General features: G+C 29.6%; 1 protein-coding gene and 1 long non-coding RNA gene across 3 annotated transcripts; one reads left to right on the top strand and one right to left on the bottom strand.

Moving 5' to 3' along the window:
* Positions 1-6,935: 6,935 nt before the first annotated feature.
* LOC138936449 (leukotriene A-4 hydrolase-like) lies at positions 6,936-7,540 on the bottom strand. The gene is made up of 3 exons (XM_070301869.1): positions 7,527-7,540; positions 7,221-7,485; positions 6,936-7,133 (listed from the first exon to the last, which is right to left on the bottom strand). The coding sequence occupies exons 1-3, from the start codon at positions 7,538-7,540 to the stop codon at positions 6,936-6,938; spliced, it is 477 nt and encodes a 158-aa protein (XP_070157970.1).
* Positions 7,541-9,319: 1,779 nt separating this feature from the next.
* LOC138936547 (uncharacterized) lies at positions 9,320-10,273 on the top strand. 2 transcript variants are annotated; one of them, XR_011447386.1, is made up of 3 exons: positions 9,320-9,419; positions 9,602-9,909; positions 9,990-10,273. It is a non-coding gene; the product is annotated as an uncharacterized lncRNA (long non-coding RNA). The 2 variants fall into 2 exon arrangements; XR_011447385.1 differs by having other exon boundaries at positions 9,987-10,273.
* Positions 10,274-13,397: the final 3,124 nt, after the last annotated feature.

Genomic DNA, 13,397 nt, shown 5'->3' with positions numbered 1-13,397 from the left:
TATTATTAATTTTCCCTCTCTAAAAAAGGCATGTTAACTGAGTGAATTCAATTTGTATCGAAGTATTGAGGTCTTTTTTCCGCGATGCTGATTGGCTGTCTCGCTTGTGCGCTGCGATTTGCTTCATTCGTGTTATTTGCAACTGTCAAATCATGCAAATTTTGACAGTTTGACAATTTGTGAAAGAAAAAGTTAAAGTTAAGAAAGAAAAGTTCAAAAAATTCGTCGATAAATAAAAGCGCGCGCTGCGCGCGCGCCTGTGTTGTTCTAGTAATTTAAATTTGACTGCAACAATAAATATTGTGTATGTCAAGTTTTAAAATACCAATGTAATTTGTATATTCTATGCTGAAGATGGACCAAAAACGGTCCGAAACGTATATTTTCAATACATATTTATTACTAAAACTTAACAATAATAAGTTTGCACACCAATACCCGTACCTTATTTGTCAGTTTTGCCACTTAATTGTTATTACTCTGCCTATTTTTGTTATTATTCAATATATAGGTTTTGATAGTTCAACGTCACATCAACTACATATATATATATATATATATATATATATTGTATATATATAAATATTTCTGATTGCATAGTCTTTAACATTAAACACTAATGCTGGGGCGCATTTACATATATATACATATATTTAATTATATTATTTATTTATTTATTTACATACCTTTCACTATTCGTATTTCAATAATCTATCAGAATTCGTGTGAAAGTTTGAACAGAATCGTACACACCAGATTATCAAACATATACTGTTCTTAATTGTGATTCTATACTCTTTATATATCTTTGATTTTACCCCTTCCCATTAAATAATTTACATTTATATAAATTAGGTATCTTTTTGGGACGAAATCTGACTCCATTCCACGTGTTCGGTGGTTATCGAACTCGAGCCTCGAACGATAGTACGAGCATGGACGGGGATCGTAGGCACTAGACTCCTATATAATCAGAGAAGCGACAATTCCGCTTGCTGATTGGCTGACCGCTACGGGCCCGTTTCACTTAACGACCGCAACGCTCACGTATCATTTCATCTTTGTTATTCACCGAAAATTAAACAAAGACAGATAATCCTCGCGAGTGTTGCAGTCATTAAGTGAACGCATCCTATGTTGACGGTTGGTTTGTACATAGTGAATCCTACAAACTAACGCAAACTAATCACAATCGGCGTACCGTAAGTGAGAAAAAAGTATATGTAATGTTATTTTCTAAAAAAAACCATTTGAATATCTCTGAGACATTTTTAAGACATTTTAGATTACACATGGACAGCTGCGGGACCACATGGCAATCATGGGAAACATAGAGGGGGTAACGATGTCGCTTCTCTGATTATATAGGACCATAGACGATAAACATAGTATATCTACACCGAGTGTTGAGGAGTAAGAGCCGAGGTTCACGTAAAAAAGGACATACTTTGTTTCGTGCCCCTTGCATTCTCTCTCGCTCGCGCGTAGCATGACGAAAGAGAGCGCTATGGTCTGTGCGAGCGAGAGAGAACGCAAGGGCCACGAAACAGAGTATGTCCTTTGGTGGATCTTTACCCCCACTCCTTAAATAAAGGCAAACGCTCGATCTAGATACACTATGTCTACGGATAGGACTCTAATAGGCAATGCCCATAATGTAAGAATACAAGGTGTATCATTTGCATTGCGCATAATGGCGATAGAATTTGCAACAGCCAATCAAATTTTTGCCCTAAAGTTGCCCAAGATTCAAATGTAATATAGTGTATTCTATACAGAGTGTTTTCCGAAATGCGCTGAAAGTACTGACAGTACTGTTTTCGCGTTCCGAAAATGTTTTCAGCATACTGCAAAAAAATAACAATTACTACTTTTTAAAGAAAGTAGGTCCTAATGAATTGCTGACTTTCGGCTGAATTTGCACATACTTCAAAGTTTGAGCAAATTCAGTACTGCATATGCCGGTTGGCGGTTTCGTAAAACGTGAACAAAATATTGAATCGAAAAAGAAGGAAATACCTTTTAATTAATCACAACATATCATTAAACAAATACAAAATAATAGATGAAAGTATAAATAATACATACGAAATATTTTTAAAATTAAATAATTACAAGAAAGCATTAGCAGATAAGTACCATTGCGCAGCTATCTTCCCATACATTTTAGTCGCACAGCTATTTTTCCATACATTTTAGTTGCGCAATGATACGATGATCTTTATAAGATACAAGTTAAGTCCCTACCCATATAGCACAGAACATTGCATCAATGTTTTTGCCGCAATGTTACAACAATGTTGCAATGTTGCTGCAATATTGTTATACACACATACATACGTATAAATATACCAAGTTCACGCGCCATAAGCTGTTATATGTATTTACAAAATCCTACAAAAATAATAATATCAAAAAATAAGAAATTGCGCCAATTAAAATTAAAAAATTATACAAATATTGTCATCGAAAACAGTTATACAAAAAATAGCTGTTTAAATTTTTTATAAAAATAATGATATTAAAAAGTTGCGCTAATTAAATAAAAAGTTATGCCATATATATAAAATTTATTTATTTCCTATATTAAAAGATAAAATATATTTAATATATCCAATATAAAATACAAAAAGAAACAAAAAATAAAACATTAATAAAAAAATTATAACTTCGAGATTAATATAAAAAATTAAAAAAATATATAAAAATTAAAAATGAATACAAATGAAAAAAATTTTAATTAAAAAAACTTGGCACTGTTAACTTTCAAAGTATATATTAAAACCGTCAAATAATAAATTCAATTTGAATCTAAATTTAAATTATTGAATTATATTTAATTTAGATACATCAATAACTGCAATGTAAGTGTATTAAAGAATACATTAATTTCAGCTTATTGTTTAGTTTAGCAAGGCCAAGTTTTTTTAATTAAAATTTTTTAATCTTTTTTAGTTGTATTAATTTTTAATTTTTGTATAAATTTGTAATTTTTTATACTAATTTCTAAATTATTATTTTTTTTTGTATTATGGAATGTATATTTTTTTTAATATTTAATATTTATATATTTAATATTTAATATATGATATTCAATATTAAGATACAAAACATGAATTGTATCAAAAAGTTTGTATAATTCTTGCAATTTAAATAATTTTTGCAATCTTAACAAAATATCTTATTACTATAAGGTTATAATATTATTCAGATAGATTTAGAACTTACAATAGATTTTTGTTTTTACGCTCATAATGAATTGATTTATGTAATTACATTCTCTCCGGTCATCGACTGTCTTATTTCTATATAATATTTTTTATACGTCGAGCTACATGTAGCATTATGTAATTACATGATAAGAAAATGTAATATATGTACAGTTATATATACATTATATTCTAAATTAAATACAATCACATCTATTTTGGTCACTAACATAAATATCGCATGAATCATCAGTCATATAAGCGTGTGTTTTTCTGCACGTGTAATGTTGTTTTATCTTTGAGACTGACCATATTGCAAAAATCATATACTAATTTGGTTAATATGATTTAATTTTTAATATTAATTTCACGTTATTTCGAGAAATTCAATGCAATCTGTTGGGAAAAATGTTCTTTCCTCATCGAAAGTCAGAATCGAGTATAAAATTAAATAGTCATGATGTAACTATAGAAATCTTGGTTTTTATATTGGCAGGCATTATCATACTTAACAGGATCAAGACCGGTCTCTCTCTCTCTCTCTCTCTCTCTCTCTCTCTCTCTCTCTCTCTCTCTCTCTTTGATATATTCAATGTAAAGCCAGCGGCACACGAGCTATTTTATCTACTAGCTAGATTTGCATGCTTGCTACCGTATGGGCAGGTATGCTGGCAATGCTACTGACTGTGTTATACTGGCTTGGACGATACGAGCTTTCGTGCTGGTTCGTAATGACTTTTGTACTGGCATCTTATAAATAAATATGGAGCAGGCAATTGCTACTGCAATTCAACCAGGAAAAATTGCATTATTTATAATTAGTAGACGTCATATTTCTTTCCATTCAAGACTTGTTAGAGAATAATCTAAGGGAGGCTGCGTCTTGATTGGCTTTTCTGAGCCAGTAGCAAAACATGCTAGAAAAATAGCACGGGTTCAATTACCAAATTTCAACAGGCTAGCCAGTAGCACGGCCCTCAGCGACGTCACTTTCTATCATCGTTCTCAATACAACTGATATCACATTTTCAAGCAAGCGATTCAGCAGATAAAATAGCATCGTGTGCCGCTGGCTTTACCCTCTGATTTTTTGTAGAAAGACAAATCCAAAATATACCCGGTTTTACTCTACTTATTCTCATATGTACATTTGTATATGTGCAAAATAATTTTAAATGTTTGAAAAAGTTATGTGTCCAATTGATTCTAGATTCGCGTTTAAACAAAAAGGTGAACAAAAAGTTTAGATTTATCATCACTGTTCAATTTGTAGTGAGTATATTGATAATATGTTTTTGCATCAACTAACACAGATGGACATAAATGCGAAATAAATTCAAATAATGTTATACAGGTGTTGCATGCTGATACAAATCTCTTTTTATTGCTGGTACAGAAATGAAGTCAAGCTTAAGATGTGGAATTTTAAAATATATTTCTTTCCTTACGCATTATTTTTTCTATCTTTTCTTATATTTTATTTTATATGGCATATCGAATTTGTTTATATTATGCATGCATTTTTACGTTTAATATAACGTTATTGCACATATCAGAGATATACTAAAACATATACAATTTTACTAGAATTAATTTTTATTTAAGATCATTATTTAAAAGTTTTTTTACCTCATTTTTTGTATAGATATATAGAATCAATTTGTAAAATAATACATATAATTTGAATATTTATCCCATCTTATAACTGAAATTATTTAATTATTTTCCCATATTTTTTAGTATAGAATCAACAACTAGCCAGTAATGTGTTCGAAATGGAATGGCTTACTTTGAATCATAACGTAAAAAGAAGTTTTTTAATAATTATAACACGGAATATGATACCTACCCAGCAAGCAAAATGATGCAAACTTTGCGCAAAGTTTGCAGCAAACCCGAGCATGCCTTTACAGCGAAATTGTAACAAGGTGTGTCCGCAAAAAGCTTAGCTTTTACTGACAAGGCTTGTCGCAATAGCGTGATGCACATTTTACGCGAATAATAGAGCAAACCTTGCCGTGCACGGCATGACAGCAAATTTGTGGCATGGATAGGGCAAACCTTGCCGTGCACGACATGACAGCAAATTTGTGGCAAGAATAGGGCAAACCTTGCTGTGCATGGCGTGATAGGAAATTTGTGGGAATTTTCTGTTCAGGGTGATTCAGAATCTCTGCGACAAACTCTGAGGAACGATAAATCTGGCAGAGAGGAATAATTTTTGCGAAGCAATCCATCATGTTCTCTGACGTATCGTTTAAGAATATGCGACCGCGCAGACAAGAATCTTAGGTGACTTTTATTACAATTATAAGATGAATTAATTATTTATTATTTCAAGTACACTTACAGACAGTTTACATGTTTAAAGTATCTATACTGTTCAAGTGCCTGAACCTCTGATTGCATTCTGCGCTACAGTTAGCCTCTTGCTGTCATCTATATAGAGGTGTCAGACATGTCAGATAACATGGGTTGCTTCACAACAAAACCTCTCTGCGAGATTTATCGTTTCTTAGAGTTTGTTGCAGAGATTCTGAATCACCCTGTATATTAAAAAGTAATTATACACAAATTAATAAAATTTTGTTTTATTGAAATATTTAAGCGAACACATTAAAATAAAATATTTCTTTAATATAAACACATATATGGGTAATTTTACATCAAATTGAATAAAAAATAACCTTGTCTTTTTTAAATTGATTGAAACTTTTTTCACGGGCGATATACGTAAAAGAAGTTTTGTTCGATTTAAAAAATGCGAGATCAAAAAGGTTGATTTTTGTTCGATTTGATGTGGAATTGCCCATATACAAAAAGAGCATTTTTCCCGTTAGTGGCACTTAAAAGTACCAATATGATATGCGAATCGAGGCGAATTTCATCGTTCGATAATTTCAAATGTAGCACCTTTCAGTGCCGCTTTGGCCAATGAAAAGTGCCGATTGGCGCTGAAAAATGCCGGTTGGCGCTGAAAATCGCCGATTGACTTCTCTTCCTTCTTCCCCTTTTGTCCTCATTTCTCTTGTTTGTTATCTTCTTCTTCCGCTTCCTCTGTATGCCTATAACAATCGACAAACTGTTTTTTTTTTTGCTAGTTTTCATTATTGCGGAATGTAAAAGATTACAGAATGAATAATATGGCTAAAATTTTAGTGGACAATTCTCCGTCTGTTTTTAAATTTTTAACTCTTTTTACTAACGATGTTCAGTTTTTATTTCACCATTTTTTTAAATTTCTATTCTAATTCCATTACTTTCTCTCTTTTGTTTCTGTCTCTCTCTCTCATATGCAACTATTTATTCCATATGACAACAGCTGCATACATATCGTAGAGCACTTATTAAAAAGAGAAATAAACATTATACATTATTGGTTGTTTTCTTTTTCATTTATCATTATTAAATATATTATATTCAAGAGATGCAAAACAAAAAAACAATGTAACGAATAAAAAAAATGTTAAAAAATGTGCAAAAAATTATAATTTTAAATAGAAAAATAATATTTTTATATAAGTAAGCCAAAAAGTACAATATGTAAAGATATAAATATTACCATAAAAATAAGTACGGTCGATGAAAGATACCGAAAGAAAAAAGCTAAGATATTGCAATTAAACACTAAGCTTTGAAAAATGAGAAAATAGTTTTATATTATATTATTTTGTGACTTGCATTACTTTCATTTTATTATACATCAAATATATCATCTTTTTATAATTAAAAAAGTTTTTTTTCCAGGAGAGACAAGTTCTCTATATCCGACTTGACGAAAGGTGAAGCAGTACTGTCGTCCCATTGGATCCATAGTTTTGCTAACTCGGTACACGCGGTTGCCAAAGTTTTATCGTAATCGGGTATCACAAGTGGCATACCTGGCTTATGGAGCCATGTATCCCACTCGACAGAATTTAGCAACTAAAAATCAAGGTAGAAATTATCTACAATATTACAAATATTAATATTGCCATGCTAAATATTTTTTTTTGTGAAAAAGCAAATTACCTCGACTTCCTCCGAAAAATACTGATACAAATAATCCTTCCATATATCAGTCTTTATACTTTTGTACTTGTATGTATTCAAATAAGATTTTAGAAATGGTTCGAACACTTCTGGTCCATCTAAAAGCTGTTCCAGATAAAACAGAAATGTATGTCCTTTTTCATAAGGCACAATCGAAAACGCGTCATCAGGATCGACACCGATTAAATTTGGTATCAAGTTCGTTAGTTGATTGGTTTCGCCGAGATTTCGGTCGGCTATATCGCTTTAATATAATCAAAGTTATATTTATTTCAAAATGCTAACGCGTTAATCCTCATAGTGAAGAGCACGAACAATAGTGTCTTTCACGAATAACATCTATATTTGGTGATAGCCGAGATCAAAGCGAAAAGTAAGTTTTTCCGAAGGAGCGATTGTGTGTGTAGATAACGATTTCAGTGTAAAGTGTAAAGCATGACAATCGCTAAAAAATCCATTGTCGTCCAACGGCTGCTTTTTTTCTCGTGTTCTGGATTATTGGAATTACGACATTAATGTCTTAATAGTTTCATATTTATGATTCTTTAAACATAACAGCGCGGCCAGGTTTTACATTATCGCCAGTATCCTTCGCGTCAAATACATGTTTCGTTTTGATTTCGACTACCATTAAAGTATCGATGTTATTCGAGAAAGACATTATTCTACATGATCTCCGCTACAATGGTTGACGCGTTAGATTTTTAAGATTAATAAACCTACGATTATTAAAGCGAGAAAGCAGGCCGAAATCGCGACGCTTTTGCCGAAATCATTTGCGTCAGATACATTCTTCGCTTACATCTCGTCTACCGTTGAAGATATCAATACTATTCGAGAAAGACATTATTCTATATGATCTCCGGTACAAGGATTGACGCATTAAATTTTTAAAATTAATAAGCTGACGATTATTAAAGCGATATAGCGGGCCGAAATCTCGATGTTATATAAGGCTGTTCCGCCTTTATAATGAACACAACTTAGAAAAAGATACAATTCGTAAAATATTAATGGCGTAATTTCATTAGCACACAGTAAAATAATGTAGTTCTTGAACAACGCGTCAATTTCTTTAAAAATTGCTGTGATTCAAGAGATAGATTCATTAGACGCGAAGGACCCAGGCAAAGGCAACGCGATTTTGGCCCGTTGTATCGCTTTAATAATCGTAGCAGTTTTATTAATTTTAAAATTTAATGCGTCAATCCTTTTAGCGGAGATCATGTAGAATAATGTCTTTCTCTATTAACATCGATATCTTTGGCGGTAGTCGAAATCAAGGAGAAAAATTTATATTGCACGAGAGATATTGGCGATAATGTAAAAAATTTCGTCGCGCTATCATGTTTTAAGAATCATAAATATACAACTTTTAACACTTTAATGCCATAATTTCAACAATACAAAGTACGGAAAAAATGCAGTCATTGAATGATATCGGTTTCTTTAGCGGTTGCCGTATTTTAAACCGAAGGTATCTATTATCGCCGGTGCTCTTTCTGAATAACGTATTTTAATTTATGCAAAAAATAAATTTATATATAAATAATAAAAATATCCTAATAATGCTTTTTTCTATGACTGCAATCGATAAGAGATTAGTCGATATAGATGCTGAATAATATTTTGGTGGTTGGTCAATGAGATTAAAAACTTATAAAATTTCCTTGTCATAATTGATTAATGCAGTGTTTCGGAACATCTGTAGTTTTTTTCCAACCGTAGCGTAGCCAATATTACCTACTGCATACATGACAGTTATCTTAACCTCGCGTATTTCTCTCTATATTTATATTTTGTGTGATCGCATTTATAACTAGTTTCAAAATATATATTTGTAAGTTTTTTAGATTTTCTGATCTTACTGAAGTGTCATTGAATAAGCATTTTTTGCGTGAAAGTGTTTGGTTACCATAAGAATGTACAACAAATTCTTAAATGTTGCAACAAGGTACACGACAGTTATTTTAACCTCGCGTGTTTCTTTCTGTTATTATATTTATATCTAGTTATCATTTTGATAATTTTTCAAAATATATATCTGTAAGCTTTTTAGATTTTCTAATCTTACTGAAGTGTCATTGAATAAACATTTTGTTCGTGAAAGTGTTTGAGTATTATAGGAATGTACAACAAATTCTAAAAGTTTTGCAACAAGGCACTTTATAATTGAAAGTGAGTAATTTTATTATATTTTCATAATTCACATAATATTTTTAAGTATTGTGTTTTCTATTAAATTGAAAAAAAGACTGAAATGTGATGATGACAGTTATATGAGTAAGATTGTTGTACAAAGGAAAATGTTTAAATTCGTATGTATTAATATCATATCTTATCATTTATTTTTATTTTAGCAGGTAACAATAACAGATATTAATTTGGAAACCACACACAGATCCAGCGTGCACCAAATGTTAAAAAGTAATATATTACAAAGCACGAGAATCTTTTAAGCGAGAATTCAATATTATAGTCTCCGTTAATAGAATCTTGTGATCTGCAATGGAATGATCAACGCTTATTCATCAACTTGCAATATCTGTTGAAGCAAGAATAAAGTTCATCAGCGATTGTGCAACTACATTATAAAATAATAATGTAAATATTGTGTTTTTTATTAAATTGAAAAAAGGATTGAATTTTGGTAATAACAATTATATAGGTAAGATTATTATACAAAGGAAAATGTTTAAATTCGTATGTATTAATATCATATCTTATCATTTATTTTGATTTTAGCAGGTAACTATAATGGATATTAATTTGCAAACCACACACAGATCCAGCGTGCACCGAATGTTAAAAAGGAATCCATTACAAAGCATGAAAATCTTTTAAGCGAGAGTTCAATTTTATGATCTCCGCTAATAGAATCTTGTGATGTGTAGTGGAGTGATCAACACTCATTTATATTGATAATTGAAATAATAAGAACTTTGTATTGGTGATAGTATTAGAAGATTGAAATGACATTTGTATATTGCTTATATATTTGATCTTTTTTATTTATAGTGAAATTTGTACATTGTAAATAATAAATTTGTCTATGGAATGAATACTATTGAGATAATTTTGTAACTACATTATGTAATAAGTATGTTTAAGTTTTGTATGTTTTTACTTATTGAATTTAAAAGAAGAGACTAAATTGAATTTAAGGAAAAACAAAATCATGATGGTGATAATTGCATATATAAGTATGATTCCTTTACAAAGAAGAAAATCTTAATGTCTTGCTGTCTATTAATATTATATATGTTTATTTTGATTTCAACAGGCAACAGTAATAAATGAATATTAATTGGCAAAGCACGCACAGATCTAGCGTATGTCAAATACCAAGAAGAAATCCATTACGAAGCACGAGAATTTTTCGAACGGGACTTTAATATTATAGTCTCCGCTAATAGAATCTTGTTATATGTAGTGGAATGCTAATTCATTAATTGTCACTAATAGTTGAAATTATAATAACTTTGTATTGTTGATGTATTAGAATATTGAAATGACATTTGTATATTGATTTTCAGTTATTGAATAAATCATGGAAGATAGTGCTTTAACATATCACACTTTTATAAAGAGCATGTCGTTTTTATATATTATTATATGTACTATTTATGTGTATCTCTCTTTCATATATGCGTATATTATTGCACATAAATAAGTAATCCATTACAAAGCACGAAAAATCTTTTAAACTAGAGTTCAATATTAAAGTCTCTGTACATATAATTTTGTAATCTATAATGGAATGATCAACATTTATCTATGAACTTATATTATTCAATATTTGTTGAAGCAATAATGAAGTTTATCCTTTATAACTGAAATAGCTTTACTAGTTCAGAGTTTATCTCTTTCCAATCGTCGGATGTCGTTTTTTATAATATAGTTTTGTAATAATTAAAATTAAAATCGACTTAAAAGTAATTTTCATCAAAAGTAATTTTGTGTTGTCAATTCTTTATATTTTTTTCATTAATTCTTTTTTATTCGTTTATTGTGTTTGAAATTTACTTGTGTATTTTAAAATAATTGATATATAGAATATCGTTAAAATAATCGTTTCATAAAAAATAATAGTGTTGTCATATTAATCATATGATATATTATTGTAAATAGTTTTGTACTGTCGTTGTACTAGCCAATTGGTAATTTATTTCTTATACATATGTACTAGTACATTTTATGTTAAAAATAAAAGTAATGTATGCGTTAGAAAGTAAATGTACTCTTATGTATGCAATAAAATATTCATTTTTTAAATGTCGTCCAAATAGCCCTTTGACATACGTATATATATATATATATATAAAATAAAATAACATTGCAGGGCATTATACGTTTATACATATATATATATGATATACATATATATATATATATATATATATATATATATATATATATGTGTGTGTATGTATGTGTAAACGTATAATGCGCTGCAATGTTATTTTATTTTCATAATGTTATAATGTTCAATAAAGATACAAATTATAATCAAACAAGAAACGTGTTTTAATTTTACAATGATCATATATAACATGTATATTTCTATATATACAACGTTTGTATTTTTATTTTATTTATTAGTGTTTTGTTGTGAGCAAATCTTTAATCCCATGTCGTGTATATATATATGTATATATTCATATGTGTGTGTGTGTGTGTGCGCGTGTGTGTGTATTATAGTAAATGTGTACTAATTTGATAAAAGTAAATGTATTCATAAGCAACGGAATTTAAACTTTTACCAGTAGAAGCATACATTTTCTACTATAATGTATTGTAGTAAATGTATACATTGTCTAGTAAATGAATACATTTATCAGAAATAGACATTTTTATATTTAGGTGATACTTTTGCTGAAATCCTATCGTAAATGCATACATTGGCTAGTAAGTACATACACTTACTAAATTTACGCTTTTACTATATTATATATATATAGTATGATGTAGCTTTTTGTAGAGTTTTGTTTTGATTGCTTGTAATGGACAATAAATGTCATTGTACAAACATGCTTTGAGAATAAAAGATTAATTTCCCAAAAATATAAATAGATGATTGTTGATATTTTCATAACATTTCACAGGATTCTAATAGCGGAGAAAATTATAGTAAACTCTCGCTTAAAAGAATCTCGTGCTTTGTTAATCAATTCTTTTCTAGTGCTCCATGACAGATCTGCTGTGCAAATTACTATAGATGCGTAGGATATGTGGCTCTCAGTTCTGTTATATCTGAAATAGGCGTTTAAAAATATTAATAAATAGCATAATATATTAGAATTTCATATACGGAATAACTTTACTAGAAATATTATCAAATCTCATGAGTATATTATATTATTATATTATATTATAGTATACGTACGTACAGTTTATTAAATAGCAGATTACCCTAAGGCTACGGAAACAGCAACTTGTATTGTAAATGACTTCTTTCACAACACTGATGGAGATATCGATATTTTCATAACATTTCACAAGATTCTAATAGCGGAAAAAATTTTAATAAACTCTCGCTTAAAAGAATCTCGTATTTTGTTAATGAATTCTTTTTTAGTGCTCGATGACAGATCTGCTGCAAATTACTATGGATGTATAGCATACATGGCTCTCAGTTCTCTTATATCTGAAATAGGCGTTAAAAAATGTTAATAAATAACATAATATATTAGAATTTCATACACAGAATTCTTTCACGAAACTGATGAAGATATTGCACAAAATACCATGATATGCTATCTATAACAAAGATATGATTCATCACTGAAAATAAGAAAGATCTATTACTTCTTGGACTATTGCTAGGAATATCATTAAACTGCATTCTTGTCTTATTTCGAAGTATTTGAATACACAATACTTACTGAAATTGTAATGTATCTAATTGAACCTCAAAGAAGAATTTATCTCAGATGAAAATTACAATTAATTTAACTTTATATTTAACTGATATGTTTTCTTACTTCCTGATTACATTACGTTGTGTCTGTTACGTGTGCAATGACACCGACCGGAAAAAAAGATTTGGAGAATTTACAGTCAAGTTTGATTCTTTAAAAATAAAAAATTAATTATTACGCTGTGTCATTACGAGAGGTTAGGAAATCTGTCATAATAACTATGTCCAAAGCAAAG

The sequence above is a fragment of the Polyergus mexicanus genome, unplaced genomic scaffold (genome assembly GCF_030449975.1).
Source record: "Polyergus mexicanus isolate NDT 795.1 unplaced genomic scaffold, iyPolMexi1.0 SCAF_9, whole genome shotgun sequence".
Classification (NCBI taxonomy): Eukaryota; Metazoa; Arthropoda; class Insecta; order Hymenoptera; family Formicidae; genus Polyergus; species Polyergus mexicanus.
The sequence above is the reverse complement of the archived record's forward strand: the minus strand, read 5'-3'. Positions and strand labels throughout refer to the sequence as shown.